This window comes from Helianthus annuus, chromosome 11 (assembly GCF_002127325.2).
Source record: "Helianthus annuus cultivar XRQ/B chromosome 11, HanXRQr2.0-SUNRISE, whole genome shotgun sequence".
Taxonomy (NCBI): domain Eukaryota; kingdom Viridiplantae; phylum Streptophyta; class Magnoliopsida; order Asterales; family Asteraceae; genus Helianthus; species Helianthus annuus.
Window position 1 is genome coordinate 66,028,855 of NC_035443.2, and position 18,836 is coordinate 66,047,690.

Genomic DNA, 18,836 nt, shown 5'->3' on the forward strand with positions numbered 1-18,836 from the left:
TATGAGAAATCCAAAAAAATTGTAATTTCTAGAACGGAATATAGATACATATCTTTACACACAAAAGATACCCATAATTATCGAAATTGTTTCTTTATAAATTATCAATAAGTTTCTGTCTCAGTAAAAAATATGAGTTATTAATATAAAGATATAAAAACCAAAACATCCAATGTTCTATCATAACCAACCCGGCCAATACTCACCAATCACCAGCTTACTCGAAAATACTAAAATGCCTCAAGTGTTGAATGCCTCAATTAAGCAACTATTGGTCCGTTCGTTGGAACATCAGTATAGGATACGAGTAATTGAACAAGCCTCCATATCCACTGATGAAGACAACACAAAACCACAATCACTGCATCCAAACTACAACTGATAATGAAAAACCCAAAAAAGGATTACTGATTCACTGAATGTACTTCATTACTCAGATGTTTCACAGTTTATCATAAAAGGAAAACAAGCTAATAACTTTCCGAAAGAGCCTAAAATATCCTCACATTTTTTAGTACTCTTCTTCAACTCCTCACATATGGGTGTTAATTTCTTTGACTCATCATTTACATGTTTATGTTCGTTTGCTGCCTCCGTATACTGTTTATGTGCAATGAAATTCTAATTCAAACACACGTCTTGCAAGTGTGTGTATCTTATGGCGTAAAAGCCCAACATTCACGCCAAAACCCTTGAAAGATTTCAGGTACTAATCCCATTTTTCAAACTCTTTATAGCTGTGGTGAGCTTGCACTTCATAATCCCATTACAAATCTCTACGGTTTCACCAATCATATTCCCCAGTAACCTGTCATATACACTTTCCGGATGAAGAAATTGTTTCTTGTATAAACATAGTTTGTAGTAATCCATTCGGACATCATGGGAGAAGTCAAGTTCAATGCTGACATCAATGCCAGAATACGAAAATCATCAAAAGATTTGACTTCTTTAAATGAAAGATGGGGTTCGAATGTTCTAGAACATTCTAGAACATTCTAGAACATCTGAACCAACATCTTCGTTGCCATTTCCTATATGTTCGAAAATGTGCCTGCTAGGTGGAATGGATGTTGATGGTCTAGTGGAATTTCTGGGCTTGTTAACCTTTTTTTCATGCCACAGTTGAAGAAAGAGACTCTGGATGCATGCTTCAAGATTTTATCTTTAAACAGATCCCCCCTTAACCGATGATATAGGTACGCAAAATATTGAGTTGAGACTTCACAGCAAAACCAAATCCGTAACGCTTCTCGTATCAGATTTCCCGCTCAAAGTACGCATATATGCGTCGAGTCTTGTGCAATGTCCTCACTACTCTAACCGACATTTGATAAAGGTTCCTTCTTCAACAATCTGCATCAAGTCTCGGTCATGTGTAAATTTGTGCTAAATCGTATGTTTGACAATTATTTGGAGTTATATGTATAAGCATATGTATATACTAATTTGGGTTTGAGTGCTCCTTTGGGAAATCAAAGGTCAAGTGGTTATTTAACAAGTATGCTTTATCACTTATCACAATATAGATAACCAAGAATGAGGTCACCAAAGGGTCATTCGGGTAAAATGTTTTGGGAATGTAAAACATTTATGTAAGTTGAATGTTTTCGGAAGGTAAAACGTTGTTTAAGTTAAATGTTTTTGGAAAGTAGAAGTTTGTTTGAATATCATACGTTGGGTGATACTAGAAGTAATAACTGAGTTTTAGAGGAACGGATTCACTACCTCTATATATTTCCATTCAGACTCCCCAACAGCAACGACGGTCCCACCAAACCTCTATGTTCATAATGAGAGTCATATGTACCTACTTTCAGCAAAGTGTTCATCCTCAAAGGTCATCATGAACCTTATTCCTACATATATTTTACGACTTTGAGCTTCCAGGTACTTGTTCATGCCAGTAATGAACTAGGATAGAAAGCATCTGATTACAACTAATGCCCAAATTAGAAAACATGTTTTCTATGGAGTTTGAATAAATAAGCCACATTAATTATGGTTTATACTTAGGTTTGTATATAACTGAAAAACCGGACCTTGTTGTAAGTGCGTGAGGGGCAACAGAAAGAACCACAAGTTGATCGGTAATGTCACAGATACACCGAGTATATTCTTTGAAAGACTTGTGTGTTTTCTTGCTTCAACAAACATCTCACCTTGCTAATTTATAAGAATGAAAATAACCATATGAGACAATAAGAAAAAAAATATATTCAGACTAATTAAAATATAGAAGTCAAAAAGCTCACATCATTGTCTGGCAGAAGAGTTATATTTGTATGTGTTTCACCTGACAATATAAATCAGGAACTATTAGTCAATCTCACTTAAAGGTTGTAACCAACGTTTGAGGACCTGAACCGGTCTCCATGTTGGTCCACTGGTTGTAATGGCCAAACCAGATGTAAGAAACGTATGACATCAAAATAAAAAATAAATAATTATGGTAAAATGGGAAGAATTTAATCAATTTCTGGTTCAATCCTACAGTTCCACCAACCAGTGACACTACTATTTCGACGGGCAGGCCTCAATCTGGTTTTCAACAACAGCTTAAATTGGAACACAACAACAGCATAATAAAACAATACAAGATGACTTGGAATTAATTTTGAGAGATGGGTTTTATGCTATCTGCAAGTATTCCATTTTAAAAAGTACCACATATGGAGACTCAATGCATACTTGCATTGAAAAGACAGTAGACACCTGTTCCATTAAAAAGACTTACTATTCTCGCCTTCAAGGGGAACATATACCTGTGGTCTAGCATAGGCATTCCATATGCGTTCATTTAAGAGTTCTGAACCACCACCAGGTATAACACAACTTCAACTGTGAAGGACGGCCCTCTATCGAGTTGCTGTGAAGAGTATTTGCATGCATTTCACCAGTGCTCGGTTCATCCTGTAAAATCAATCCTGAATTATTAGTGATCTCACTTAAAGGGTGTAATCAAAGTTTTTAGAGCGAGACTGGACATCGAACAGGTCTCCTTACTGGTAAAACCGGATCAAATAAAAAAACTTAAATGTGAATAATTTAATCAATTTCCGGTTCAATCCCTGGTTCTCTGGTTCGACCAACCAACCAGTCACACTCAAAAAGTACTGATACCATTAACCGGCACGACCAACCCCCGGTTGACCAACCGGCGGGTCTGATATGATTTTCAAAACAACGGGTGTAACAGAGTTTAAACATTCATTTCTCAAGTAAATCATGATGCACAAGACTTATGACAAGAATTATAACTACAGACTTACCCGTAACTCAACATTCATCACTTTGCACAGTATTTTTTCTGGTAAACAAAATGTTGAAAGCTGCTGGTCAAATCCATAATGCATGGAGCCCTCCAGCTGTTACAGTAACGACAACTTGCTTTCATTTTAGATACAATTAAATGCTTAAATCACAAAATAATGAAACTGATACAAGTGTAGGAATTAATTTTGAGAGATACGCTTTATCCTATCTGCAAGTATTCCATTTTAGAAAGCACCACATATGGAGACTCAATGTATGCTTGCATTAAAAAGAGAATCTAATACAAACCTGTTCAATATGTCCTTGGGGGAAGTAGTAAATGCGCTCCCCTTCAAGGGGAACATATGCCTGCGGTCTAGCATAGGCATTCCATAAGCGGTCATTTAGGAGTTCTGAAAAACAAGAACATTATGATGAGCATAGCATTATTGGAGAATAAATGAAAACTCCATAGATCTAGTACATAATTATGGATAACAGGTTCTTCTGGAAGTGAAAGCTGTGCAGTGAATAATGATCTAGCAATACTTTTACCTGATTGAGCAGTATTTGCCATTAGGAAAACAAATTGAAAACTGAACCACCACCCTCTATCAAGTTGCTGTTTGTATTCAACAAACACAAACACGGCGAATGACCAGAATGGTAAGAAGTATGCAATATATATACAAGTCTAAAGCATTACCCAATGGGCTACTTACAAAACCGGTGGCGGGGAAAGCCCCCGGATCATCATGCCTAAATAATTCATTCTTTCCCTTACAATCCGCCAACTATCTTAAAGGCCGCCGAAAAAGCTGGCTTTTATGGTATTCAATCTCGACCATCATCCAAAAAGCATGACTGAAATACGCGGTGGATCATATAAGTTAATTATCCATAACAACTTTCAAAGTAAATAAAAACATTTAACAAAAATATGGATTTCTTGATTTTACCATACCTGATAGAAAGATAGATGCGCTCCTATGAACTGTCAACATGCTATGATCCATTCCCATACCTGATATAGATCAATGTATGCTGTCAGCAGCTATCAAAACACAAAATTCTCAAAACATGAATCAAGCTTGGCAAATACAGAGCAGAGAAACAATACACATTGAATTGTTAAACATCACCAAAGTCCTAAAATCTTCAGATCAGATAGAATTAATGAGCAAAGGCGAAAACTTCTTACATGGACACTCGATCTGGTCAATTATTGGACCTCCGATCAGGTCAGAAAACTGCATACTGAATTGGAGCGGTAAGATCTCAGATGATGGAAGAGCGGCCGTGAAATGATTTTCCATATGATGTTAACTATATAAAGGTGAGAACGTAGGGGAAAACCCTAATCTTATATTTTGGTTCAAACTACGGAATTTTAATATCTTTTTTTCATAGAGAACTTAAATGAATATAGGATTTTTTTAATGTTTCAATAATAAAATAAAACAATAACTGAAATTTGACTATTTCAATTTGGGTTTACACAGTGAGCATGTCAAACAAAAAAAAACCATGAATATCAAAAACAAAGTAACACTAATAGTTCGATTGGAATATAGTAGAACAAAACCTTTCGAGCCAAAAATTATAACATATCTATATTGCAATTGCAGGTGTTTTTGTACTTGTATTCATTGAATATGTGTAGCATTGAAAAATCTAGAAAGATAGTACATGTATTTTGGTATATATAACACATCGTATTCATGTTTCTAAGGGGCTGATCGTTTTCCAAAGATTGTGTACTTCTTGATCTGTAAATCCTTTCGAGTGGTGTTTGCAAATAAAATTTGTTCATGGGTGGTCCGCTGGACACCCAAGAGACTTTGATATTTTCTCTAATCCACTGCCATGGCAAGCTGAATAGGCCAAACCGATGCCATGCCAAGCAGACTCATTCATAGTTCAACATACTTGGTCACAGGGGCGAACCTGGCTTAGAACCAGCCAAAGCACGGGCTACGGCTCAACTTTTTACCGGTAGTGAAATTTTTTTTTTTCGATTTTTATACAAATGACACCCCTAAACAACTACAAGGACACCCCTAAAAAATGTTTACAAACCAATCATAAGCCCAAATTGTTTACAAACTAAATAATAAGCCCAAATAAGATTCTTTACAAACTAAATAATAAGCCCAAATTGTTTACAAACTAAATAAGAGTCCAAGCCTTTGAAGTTTGAATGGACGACACATCGACGAATATGATCGAAATCCATTCCATAATAAGGAATTCAAGTTCTAGTGCTACGCTCTAGGCCATCCACCTTTATCCTTCGTCACATTCGCCAAATTTATTTGTGTTCGTGAACCGTTCACCAACACACTCATTTCCTTGATGAACGGACACGAACATAAAATCTTGTTCGGTAAGTGTTCATGAACCGTTCGTGAACACATTTATTTCCTTAACGAACGAACACCAACAAGGCCTTGTTTGTGTTCGTTCGGTTCGTTTACAGCCCTAGCAGGAGGGATGTATGTTGCATTGTCGCTAAGACTGAAGTGCTGAACTGCTGTTGTTGTGCTAATTGCTGAAGCTAATTGCTGAACCGAGTGGGCTGAACACTGAAGTCGCTGAACAACAAGGATACCATAAAGAATAATAATAATAATAATAATAATAATAATAATAATAATAAGTAAAATATAATTGAAACTCAAACTTCAGGGACTAATATGGTAATTATTGAAACTATTTTAACTGAATGGTTTAACAAGGTTAACTTTCATATAAAGATTTCTTCTTTAAACACTAACTCATTTAGCATAATTAACTGAACAGTACAGGGACCATTTGTGTCAATTTTTGAAACTTCAGGGACCATTTGTGTCAATTTTTGAAACTTCATGGACCATTTGTGTCAATTTTTGAAACTTCAGGGACCATTTGTGTCAATTTTTGAAACTTCAGGGACCATTTGTGTTAATTTTTGAAACTTCAGGGACCATTTGTGTCAATTTTCGAAACTTCAGGGACCATTTGTGTCAATTTTTTGAAACTTCAGGGACCATTTGTGTCAATTTTTGAAACTTCAGAGACTATTTTTGTAAAATTTGAAACTTCAGGGACCAAAGTGTAAATATGATGTGTTAATAAATGGAAGGATGCGAAATCGAGCATAAATTGTAATTGTTTCCATAAATAAAAGGATGTGGCATTCCCGGCCGAGTGGTTAGTGCGTTGCTTTGTGTGTGAGAGGTCGTGAGTTCGAAACCGGTTAGGGGCTGGTTCCTTAAAGAGGAACCCCCCTTTTTTCTGTTTTTGGCACTTAACTGGACTAACTGAGTTCTCTAACTCAGTTAGTGGTCCCTTGTATTAAATGCTAACCTAGTTAGCATATAACTATGATTTAACTAACTAAGTTAGGTTTAAACTAACAATTTTAACTAAAAATCAATTTCAGGATTCTTTTATTTATTTACAATACTAATTTATTTAAAAAAAAATTATTAATTTAATTATTTGAAAATAAATAGTTTATAATAATGACAATTATAATTATAATAATAATAACAATAATAATAATAATAATAATAACAATTATAATTATAATTATATCTATAGTATTTTAACAATAATAACAATAATAATAATTATTATAAGTATATTATTTTTAACAATATTAATAATAATAATAATAATAATAATAATTATAGTATTTTAACAATAATAATAATAATAATAATAATAATAATAATAATAATAATAATTATAGTATTTTAACAATAATAACAATAATAATAATTATTATATTATAATTATATTATTTTTAACAATAATAATAATTATAATTATAATTACAATATTTTTAATAATAATAATAATAATTATTATTATTTTAATGTGATACCTCATTTACTTGAAATGGATTGCCCGGGGTAGATGGTTCATAAAGTGATGTGTTACGGGGCTCATAACCATATCCACCATGTTCTTCGTATCCACCGTAGCCTCCGTATCCACCGTATCCACCTTCACCCCCAGATCTATCGTATCCACTGTAGCCCCCGTATCCACTGTAACCACCGTCACCCCCATATCTATCGTATCCACCGTAGCACCCATATCCACTGTAACCACCTTCACTCCCGTATCCACCTTCACCACCGTATCCACTATAACTTCCGTATCCACCTTCATCCCCGTATACCCCATAACCCGGATACGATTGCTGCGTCGGGTAATATGGTTCATCAACAGGTGCATTCTCAGCACCGTATCCACTTTGTTGCACGTACGGAGATTCATACCCGTATCCGTAATCTGCACACACTTGATGCGCCGGGTAATTTGGTTCATCAACAGGTGGAGTGGGAGTCTTGTTCAAGTCTGGCAACTGTGTTTTTTGATCAACAGGGACTCCAGACACAACCTCCTCCTCCTCATTGGCAGCATTTGCTCCCCATGTGTCGTTAGAATAACGATTACCAAAATAATTACCGTTCCAAAATGATGACATTTTAACAAGATTGAACAAAAAATAGAACAAATGATTTTGGTTTGGGGTGTAAATTCTCTACTGAAGAAGACTATGAAACACAGAAGAATAGAAGAAGAAGAAGTGCTTGTTCGAATGATGAAAAGAAAGCAGAGCTAAATAGACTTTTAAATTTACTCAAATAGGCAGCGTATTGATCTCTACTCCCCGTATTGCTTTATTCACGTGCCTGGACAACATCGAATCATTGTCAAATCAGTCTGACATACGCTGCGTAGAGACCTCTACGCAGCGTATAGGGTTAGCAGTATACGCAGCGTATAGGTCTCTACGTTGCGTATGTCAGACTGATTTGACATGGTACTAGGTTTGACTGTCTGGTTGTGTACCTACCACTTACATACGCTACGTAGAGGTCAATACGCAGCGTATGGAGGTAACCCTATACGCTGCGTATTGGTCAATACGCAGCGTATGTAAACCCTAAGTGTGTAGATAGGCAAACTCGGTGTGCAGATAGTGAGAGCCTACTAATAACTTAAAAAACTAGTTTATAAAATTTAATTCAGTAAGGCCTAAGGGCCTTTTTTTGGCTCGCTCAGGGCACTTGAATATCGAGGATCAGCACTGCCCCTTAATGTAGGTAAAAAAATTGGGATACCCCTCAATATTTCTTCTAGTTTCGCCGCTGCATGGTCATAATAACATGGCAACCCTTTCAATGGGATCTACAACTTTCGAATCTTTGCCACCCTAGCAAATGATTAATGTCTATTTTTAAAATAACCAAGTATGAGTCGCAATCCGGTGATTTTGCAACACCTACTAAGATAGGGGTATTCACCATATGAAGCCTCGAACATTATCAATTCCTCAACAGCATACACAATCAATCACCATGTTTTATTCTCCCTTAAATAATATTTTAATGATTATCTTATTTATATATCAGAGATCTTCCAGAAATAACCACCACCACCAAGGTTATGAATTTGTATGGGTTTGGATTCTTTCGCTACTAGGTACCCAAGGATTATTACATGGCAAAACCACAAGAGGGCCATTGACCCTCGTGCGGGCTAAATTTCCATTTTCATTGTAGTACTTAACAGAGCCATCCTCGAGAACTCTCAAAAACATTTAGGCCTTGGGCGACAAAAAAAAAATTGGGCCCAAAATTTTGGTTGAGGAAATGAATTAAAAAAACAAACTCTTGGTGGTGGAGTCAAGACTTGTACTTGAGATCTTTACATTATCTTGAGATGATTTTTCCCCTCCACCACCAACACTTTTCTATATAATAAATAGATGCATATATTAAATATATAATTAAGTATATATAAAAAAGCTCATAGAAACCTTTTGGGCCATTTAAAAATTTGGGCCTCGAGCGACGGCACGGGTTGACCGGCCCAAGAGCCGTCCCTGGTGATTGAAAATAAAATCCAACAGCAACGTAGGTAGATCGCGGTGGTGGGGTTTTCTAAAAATATGGGAGGGGAAGAAGAAATAAAAACCATGATAATTGATTAATATGGATAGAACAAATTAGAAACACTTGTCGGTACTTAACTACTACATTCCTAAACTACAAATTCGGACAAACCATGATGAACTTATAAGTTCGGACATCCCCAAGAACTTATAAGTTCGGACATCCCCAAGACCTTGTAAGTTCGGACAAGCCAAATAATAAATGCTGACAAACTTTAAGCCACAAATTCGGACACCATGCACACATACTTGTCTGAATTTGTAGTTATATAATAACTTTCAACAATAACAAACAAGTCCCTGAAGTAGTATCAAGTTGTCGGATCCAGCATTTATCATCCAAAAGTCCATTTACAGAATCCCCCTTGATATATGCGGGATCTGCAAATCTTCAACAGATCTATGAGTAGCAGCATTCAGCATTTATCATCCTGGGATGCATTTACAGACTCCCCCTTGATACATGTGGGGTATGTAAATCTTCATCAAATCTTCGAGAAGCTGCTTCCCGTTCCAGCCTTGTTCTTCACACAGCATCAAACAACTCGAGTACACCGAAAAACGAGTTTTTCTGTCTTCTTTTAGATAATCTAAAATAGCTTGTCAAACTTAAAACTTCATTTAAACATATTAGAACGAACAGATCTAAACCATAAAAGTATAGAAAGATAGCTTGTCAAACTTAAAGGCCTAGAAGTGTTTGCGAAAAGGGCATACCGTTATTCTAGCCCTCGTTACCGACACTCAGGAAAGGGAAAAGATGACTGAGCATTTTCCTGTCACACACGACTATCCCCAGTTATTCCCTGAGGAATTACCTAGACTCCCTCCCCACCGTCAGGTCGAATTCCAAATCGAGCTAACTCCTGGAGCGGCAGCGATAGCTCGTGCACCTTATCGACTAGCCCCAGCTGAACTGAAGGAACTCTCTATGCAACTACAAGAACTGTTGGATAAACATTTTATCCGACCTAGCTCGTCACCTTGGGGAGCACCGGTACTCTTTGTCAAGAAGAAGGATGGCACTTTCTGTATGTGTATCGACTATTGTGAGCTAAACAAGGTTACCATCAAGAACCGTTACCCACTCCCACGTATCGACGATCTGTTCCACCAGCGGAAAGGATCGAGTTACTACTCCAAGATTGACATGCAATCAGGTTACCATCAGTTGAGTGTCCGCAACGAGGATATCACCAAAACCACGTTCAGGACTCGTTAATGTCACTACGAATTCCTTGTCATGCCTTTTGGGATGACCAACGCACCTACGGTCTTCATGGATCTCACGAATCGAGTGTGCAAACCCTATCTCGACAAGTCCGTGATTGTTTTCATTGATGACATCCTGATCTACTCGAGGATCCAAGAGGAACATGAGCAACACCTGTGTCTCATTCTCGAAATTCTTCGCAATGAATAACTGTACGCCAAGTTCTCGAAATATGACTTCTAGCTTCGAGAAGTCCATTTCCTTGGGCACGTGGTCAATCAGGATGGGATTCATGTCGACCCAGCTAAGATTGACTCCATCAAGAATTGGCCTACACTGAAGACTCCGACCGAAATTCGCCAATTCTTGGGATTGGCAGGGTATTATCGTAGATTCATCAAGGGATTTTTGATGATCGCACAACCCCTCACGACTCTTATCCAGAAGGGTATTCCTTTCAAATGGAATGATGCTCAAGAGTCTCCTTTCCATAAGTTGAAGGAGAACCTCTATAGTGATCCTATTCTTTGGTTAACGGAAGGTACCGATGACTTTGTCGTCTACTGCGACGCGTCTATTCAAGGGCTCGGTTGCGTGTTGATGCAACGCGAGAAGGTTATTGCCTACACTTCTTGACAACTCAAGATTCACGAATGGAACTACATGACGCACGACTTGGAACTCGGAGCAGTCATATTTGCACTCAAGATTTGGAGACATTACTTGTACGGTACCAAGTGCACAATTTACACCGGTCACAAGAGTCTCCAGCGTATCCTTGACCAGAAGGAGTTGAAGATGTTGCAGCGTAGATGGGTCAAACTCCTTAATGACTATGAATGCGCGATCAAGTATCATCCAAGCAAGGCTAATGTTGTAGCCGATGCCCTTAGCCGAAAGGAAACCAAACCTAAGCAAGTTCGTGGCTTACAGCTTACTATCCATTCGAATATCCCTAGTCAGATCCGCAACGCTCAAGCTGAAGTAGTGAAGGTGGAAAATCTCCTAGCTGAATCCCTATGGGGCATGGAGAAACGACTTGAACTCAAGGACGACGGTATTCACTACTTTGCGGACCGTATCTGGATTCCATCTTATGGAAATCTTCGAGAACTTGTGATGGACGAAGCACACAAGTCTCGCTACTCGATACATACTGGTTCCGATAAGGTGTATCACGATCTCAAAACCCTCTATTGGTGGCTAAGCATAAGGGCTATCATAGCAAGGTACGTTAGCAAATGTTTGACTTGCGCTAGAGTCAAGATCGAATATCAGAAGCCGTCGGGCCTACTACAACAGCCAGAGTTGATAACCTGGAAATGGGAACAGATTTCCATGGACTTCGTTACTGGCTTACCAAGAACACAAAGCGGAAACGATATCATTTGGGTGATCGTAGGCCGTTTAACCAAGTCTACACACTTCCTCACAATCAAAGAAACTAACAAGTTTTCAAAACTTGTTGCAATCTACTTGAAGGAAGTAGTCACTAGGCACGGAGTGCCAACGTCGATTATCTCTGATTGTGATCCTCGTTTCACATCTGAACTATGACTGGCTATGCACAAGTCTTTTGGATCGCAGTTGGATATGACCACTGCCTACCACCCACAAACGGATGGTCAGACAGAGCGAACCATCCAAACACTCGAAGACATGGTGAGAGCATGTGTCATTGATTTTGGGAACGGGTGGGAACAACATCTACCGCTGGTAGAATTCTCTTACAAAAACAGCTACCACACTAGCATTCAGGCAGCACCGTTTGAGGCGTTGTACGGACGTAAGTGTCGTTCACTTCTATGTTGGGAGGAAGTGGGCGAAAGCCAAATTACCGGCCCAGAACTTGTACTTGACACAACGGATAAGATTGCCCAGATCAGAAAACGCATGGCGGCAGCTCATGACCGCCAGAAAAGCTACACTGATAACTGTGTTGAAAATAAAATCCAACAGCAACGTAGGTAGATCGCGGTGGTGGGGTTTTCTCAAAATATGGGAGGGGGAGAAGAAATAAAAACCATGATAACTGACTAATACGGATAGAACAAACTAGAAACACTTGTTAGTACTTAACTACTGACACTCCTAAACTACAAATTCGGACAAACCATAATGAACTAATAAGTTCGGACATCCCCAAGAACTTATAAGTTCGGACATGCCAAATAACAAGTGCTGACACACTTTAAACCACAAATTCGGACACCATGCACACATACTTGTCCGAATATGTAGTTATATAATAACTTTCAACAATAACAAACAAGTCCCTGAAGTAACATCAAGTTGCCGGATCCAGCATTTATCATCCAGAAGTACATTTACAGACTCCCCCTTGATATATGCGGGATCTACAAATCTTCAATAGATCTTTAAGTAGCAACATTCAACATTTATCATCCTGGGGTGCATTTACAGACTCCCCCTTGATACATATGGGATCTGCAAATCTTCATCAAATCTTCGAGAAGCTCTTCATCAAATCTTCGAGAAGCTGTATCCCGTTCCAGCCTTGTTCTTCAGACAGCATCAAACAACTCGAGTACACCGGAAAAACGAGTTTTTTTGTCTTCTTTTAGATAATCTAAAATAGCTTATCAAACTTAAAACTTCATTTAAACATACTCTAACGAACAGTTCTAAACCATAAAAGTCTAGAAACATTCTAAATAACTCATACATAGAAAGATATCAAACAACTTGGAACAGAATAAACACCATATCCCATACGAAGATCCACACTTAGTACAACTTAGCGAGACCGATTGTTTTTATTAAAAGACTTATTTTAAATTACCTCACCAGATTTTTTTTAATCCGTTATCAAAATTCTAAAACCCTTTTTGAGTATTGTTAATACATATTATGTGGACGCGACTCGGTTCGGTTCGGATCGGTTCGGTTCGAATCGGTTAGGTTCGGCTCAAGACCAACGTCACGACATTCCTCCGTGGTGCGCCCCAGAGATCGACACATGAAGCACGAAGAGCTGCGAACCGTCGTAGGATGCCACATCACCATGACATCACCATGATGGTGTCATGATGATGTCATGTGATGACATTTCAATGCATAGATACGTGAATGCATGGTTCTTTTTTGAAGATCTTAATTGTTTCCCTGTCACTACGCCTTTGTCGAAGACTTATGGCATATGACGAAGACTGAAGGTTCTCCATGGACGAACACTCCAAGGTGTGTCACGAAGACTACATATCAACGAACTCCCTTGCATGGCGAAGACTCAAGTTTTCGTCCAACTCTTTGCGACGAACATTACAAACCACGAACCCTCAAGGTTCATCCACACATGCGATGGACACTTCACCTGGACGAAAATTGCTTGCGGACGAACAGTGACCAAGCGACGAAGACTCAATGTGCTTATGTAGCGACGAAGACTCAGGTGCTGTTTGTTTTTGCAGACATAAATTGTCTGCAATCTGATTTCATCTGTTTTCATGTCTGCAACTGAAGATGTGGTCTGAAGCTCTTCAAGCTGAAAATATAAGACTGTTTGTTTTTATAAATTGATACCGTCTGTACAAACTACATGAACTTTGTTTTATTTTCCAAATCAAAACATCCTAAACCAATTAACATTATTACACTAACCTAATCTGAGCTCAATCACTAACAATTTCACACATAACCACTAATGTAAACACAATAGCAGCCAAACACAATCTACCAACATATGCATCCAACAAAACATCACCAATTAGGGTTCCAAACATACAAATCACCAACAACAAACAACCAACTAACAAAGATGAAGAGCAAACTTACAGCCCAAATGTCAGCAGGAACGAGGATAATGAAGGATAGAAAGAAAAACCAGGTGTAAAACCGACGGTGAAGAAGACGTAACGATGTATATCAGGTCCGGCGAAGTATCGTAACGTGAGCGGCACCATCCCCATGGTTAAAGGTAACGAGATCAGGTAGAATACCCACATGATTGATGATTGTATGTGTTAATGGTGGATTAGGGTTTGTGACAGAGATATGGAGGCAGATGAAGATCGATTGGGTGAAGCCTCCTCTCTCACGTAGGTGGCTTAATCGATTGGGAGAAGATGAAGATGAAGATCGATTGTATGTGTTAAAGTTGGAAAAAATGATGATGAACAGAGGGTTTTTTGAGTTCTGAATGTATACGAGGGAGAAGGTTTTTTTTGTGAAGATGTTTGAAGTAAGGGTTTCATAGCTTTTTTTTTAAGCTGAAAAAAGTTATTTTCAGATCTGTTTAAAAGAAAAAAACAAACAGTCTTCAAGGGGAGCATCTGCGCGCCTGCAGACATAAGCTCCCTTGAAGATGTTTGAAGAAAAAACAAACACCCCCTTGATGATGTTGGATGAAGACTCCATCGGTCGTCGAATATGATGTCCAAGAGTAAGGGTTCGTCCAGTTTTTGTGCGGCAAAGAATCACGCCACGAAGACTCCACTCTTCATGGCCTGTTGAATGTTCGTGAGTCCGTTTCCATTCTTCGTCGGACTTGTGGATAAGGTTGGTTATAAAAGGCAGCTTGCAGGACGCAGAATGGAGAACACACAGACAGAGCACACCAGTGAGAACAGAGAGAGTTTGAGAGCATTTTCTAGCTTTATCTTCTTGTATCAAACTTACTTTCTGAAAGTAATACATTGAGCTTTATGTAGGTCCCGAAATCGGAGGATCGATTTACACAACCAAATCCTTGTTTATAACAAACAAAGTCACGTGTGCGGAATCTACGTAACTAAGCCAAATCAAACATAGAAAACAGTAAGAACAATGGTTTAACCAAAGAAACACAATCGTTTGATTAAACTGGATGAGAATACAAACTGATACAAACACAGTCTAGACAAAATGACTTTTAGGGTATGCTCTCATCTCTAAGTTCTAAATGAAACAGACTGTGCCTATATATAGCAGCTGGACCATAGTGATCGACGAAACACCAAGTGGGCCGACGAAACACAACTGGGCCACAACACAAGCCCATCAGACGACGAAACACATCTGTTTTGTCGCTGATCATGACGAAACAGAAACAACAGACCAAGGTCTGTTTCGTCGACAAGTGTTCGACGAAACAACCTGTTTCGTCGATGACTGCAAATTGTTAACTGTTTGCTGCAAACAGACAGCAAACAGCAGTCGCATGTAAGCACATACATTTGAGAGAAATACCCTTTACATGAAACATGCATTGTTCATAGATCATTACACAACAAAAGGAGACAAACAAGTCGGACACAAGCGGATAGGAGGGTATCCAACTTGGTCGACGGCAAATACAGACTCTATAAATGATAAAAGACCGTATAAAATACATCGTAAATTACAAGACTAGTGACAGACACAAAAATGCATCAACAAACTCCCCCTTGTCTGTTACTCGTCTTCGGTCTTTGAATCTTCCTTCTTTAGTGTCGTTCGGACCACGAACTGCCCGAATGAATTCCCCTGTAGTAGCAGAAGCAAGGGACGCGCTGAAATTTCAACGCCTGATGCGCGTCCTTGTCTTCATAGAATATGTCATGCCGGTATAGCTTGTTAATGTCGGATGCGGACATATTAACTATCCACATTGGATCCAACATCCTGAAATTCTCTTGATCGCCATTAAAAACGATCACTGCCTCATGTGTGTCGGAATCATAGCACCATAATCGCATTTCACCAAGAAAGTCTTGCCTCATTGGCATCAAGGGTATCTTGTCCACCACTTTCGCTGGCTCATAAACAAGCTTGTATCTGCCAGTGTTGGTTGCCGGATCAAGCGTAAACTTGATTTGTTGATAGATGGGGAACTGAGGTTTGTACGACTTGTCCTTCCACCCAGACTTCTTGTTCAACTTAATCAGTCGCTCGAATAACGTTGCACCATCATATTTTGAGCGATTTATGAGCTCTATCTTTGTCAATGCGGCCACATCATAAAATGGCAAAGATAGAATGCCCAGCAAAGACCGAAATTACTGGATTCCAAACTCCCACTTAATGGCAACACAATGTATTTCCTTCTCAAACATCCAACATAGGATTCTCCCACTAGGCTTCGCTTTCTCAAACTGTAAGTAGTCAACTTGAGCAGCCTCCGGCACAAGCTTGGAAACCTTTGACAAGAACCGTTGACGCCAAGCGGAGAATGCATCGGTGGCATTTTCTGATGTATCGCGGTTCTTCAGATGCTCATCAATGTCTTCTACATTGTCTTTTAACCAATCTTCATCAAACGGGGCGAACTCAGTTCCATCTTGTCGAACATACGAAGACTTCTTCACATTTCCCTCGAAGACAATTTCTTCAATGTTTTCAACATTTGTAGATTCCGGCTCACTAGGCATCTTCTCAATCTCATCATCATCAATATCTCTCATTGCATTTAGAGTAATCAACTGCTGTTGTGAGAGATCTTCAACAATTTCACCTTCGTCAAGCAATTCACCAGTGAATGGATATGGATGAATAACCTGCAATGCAAGATCAGCACTGCTAGGAACGTAAGACGTACCTTCAATCTGTTGTACTTCTTCAGTTGTTCCAGAAGAGGTTCCTTGAGTAGATTCAACTGCTGGTGACTGAACAACAATAATTGCGGAAGATGTAGCGGCTGTCGGCTGCTGTGATGTAGCAGAAGGATCAGGATTCCCTTGATCCTCAGGATCATCATCCCTTTTCTTCAGTATTTCTTGCTGCTTACATTGATCCTCCCACAAAGTAGCAACCCGAGTTCGAAGAAACTCGTAGCCAGCGTTTATCTTCTTATCCCCTTCAAGTATTGTGGTATTTCGCAAGTCATACCACTCTTTCATGACATCACATCTACTTTTAAGATCTTCAGCCAACTTTTGAAGTATAGAGCTACTTCTTTGTCTTTCTTCGTCTGCAGCTCTTAAACGGACGTTTTCAGCTTTAAGTTGATCAATCTCAGCTTGTTGGCGTTGTATTACAGCTTGTTGTTCGCCAACAGTGGACTTCAACTTATCTATGTCCACCTGATGAGTGATCTGATCGTTTTTTGTGATCCTGATGAAGTCCGTCTGTCTTTGAATACGATCAGCCGCTGCTTCAAGTTGAGAGAATAGGAAGTTATTCTTCTCGTCTTGAGTCATTTTCGAGAAGATCCTTTGACGCTCACCACTAGGCTGAGAAGTTGTTGCTCTAATTGCTTCAGCCATTGATCTTTGTGGAATAACGTGAGGAGATACTGTTTGAGTTTCAGGAGCTGAAGATACCACAGGTGGTTCTTGAACTGGTGCTTGTGGAACAGATTCCCGGGCAGAGGTACTCAAGTATCTTCGAGCTTTCTTCCTTTTCTGATGTTCTGCAGATTTTTCTGCTTTCCTTTTCCTTAGACGTTCCGCTTCAGAATCAGAAGGAACGTATTCTAGATCATCTTCCTGTCGAATCTTTCTAAATCTTTTAATGCCACGTTCATCGAGATACATTTCGTATCCAGGCTCTATTAGATGATCATCATCAGAATCAGAATCAGCCTCGTCATCTCCACCTGCTGATGTATCACCTGCTGACACACCACCTACTGATGTACCACCCGCTGATGTACCACCACTAGTTCCAACACTAGATGCACCAACGACACCTGTATCGCCACCATCATCACCTTCATCATCTCTATCACTCTCCGAATCAACTGGATCTGGACCAAACTTTTCACTCATTCTTCTTTTCAACTCCGGCTCTTCGTCATCGGACTGACTGTCATCGTGACGCCATTTATTTTCTTCCGGAGCAACGTATTCAGTGTTTCCTAGCACACCGAACAACTTTCTTGGAGGATCACTTTCTTTGTATCTTTTGTGCGCAAGATTCTTGATTATCCTTAAAGAATTGAAGTTCATCGCTTCTATCTTCAGAATATCATTGTCGGCTTTAGGAAGACCAGGATGTTGAATATTCATAATCATTTGAAGAAACCGCGGATACATCCAGAACTTGTTCCCGGTTATTCTATTTCCAGTTCTCGTCATGTTTTCTTTCATGTTGCCGAAGATGTACCTTGAGTTGCTAAACGGTTTGTTTAGCACCAACGCCACCATAAAACCAACTAGATCGTTGCGGCCAAGTCATATCCGGCACGTCTATTGCTAAGGCACTGAATGAGAACGTGTAGCAGAAACTTGTAGCGTAACGGCAGATCACCCTTGTTGATTTAAGTGTTGAAGATGTCTCCAGCACACTTCATGCGTAACAAGTAGCCTCGCGTACACATAATTGGAATAGAATCTGGAGCGTCCGGATGGTCTTGTAGTTGCAACACTTCATTCAGAATATCCGGAGATACTATCACATCCAAATTGTTCACACGGCCTCTGATAACATCCTTACCATCCACTTGCACAACGCTTGCGGAATCCCAGAATGCCTTGATAAGAGACTTGTAAACCAGCG

At 39.1% G+C, this 18,836-nt stretch overlaps 1 protein-coding gene and 1 long non-coding RNA gene across 8 annotated transcripts; both read right to left on the reverse strand.

Annotated features, from left to right (window-relative positions):
• Nucleotides 1-411: 411 nt before the first annotated feature.
• LOC110890558 lies at nucleotides 412-4,630 on the reverse strand. 7 transcript variants are annotated; one of them, XR_002564584.2, is made up of 11 exons: nucleotides 4,457-4,629; nucleotides 4,220-4,279; nucleotides 3,978-4,119; nucleotides 3,811-3,877; nucleotides 3,565-3,668; nucleotides 3,273-3,368; nucleotides 2,766-2,913; nucleotides 2,256-2,296; nucleotides 2,043-2,166; nucleotides 1,729-1,930; nucleotides 412-1,356 (listed from the first exon to the last, which is right to left on the reverse strand). It is a non-coding gene; the product is annotated as an uncharacterized LOC110890558 (long non-coding RNA). The 7 variants fall into 7 exon arrangements; XR_004870960.1 differs by having other exon boundaries at nucleotides 3,565-3,877; nucleotides 4,457-4,630; XR_002564586.2 differs by lacking the exon at nucleotides 3,811-3,877 and having other exon boundaries at nucleotides 3,962-4,119.
• A 2,064-nt stretch (nucleotides 4,631-6,694) lies between these two features.
• LOC118484024 (keratin-associated protein 19-2-like) lies at nucleotides 6,695-16,120 on the reverse strand. The gene is made up of 3 exons (XM_035979900.1): nucleotides 15,868-16,120; nucleotides 7,249-7,539; nucleotides 6,695-6,702 (listed from the first exon to the last, which is right to left on the reverse strand). Exons 1-3 carry the CDS (start codon nucleotides 16,118-16,120, stop codon nucleotides 6,695-6,697), a joined length of 552 nt encoding a protein of 183 aa, XP_035835793.1.
• Between the last annotated feature and the right edge of the window lie 2,716 nt (nucleotides 16,121-18,836).

Excerpts from the sequence above, each read along its gene's own strand:
- LOC118484024 (XM_035979900.1), bottom strand. The coding sequence starts at position 16,120 with ATGAGGCAAGACTTTCTTGGTGAAATGCGATTATGGTGCTATGATTCC. Across the intron at positions 7,540-15,867 it reads CAGGGGAATTCATTCGGGCA|ATTACGGATACGGGTATGAA; the intron begins GTTCGTGGTCCG and ends AAGTGTGTGCAG.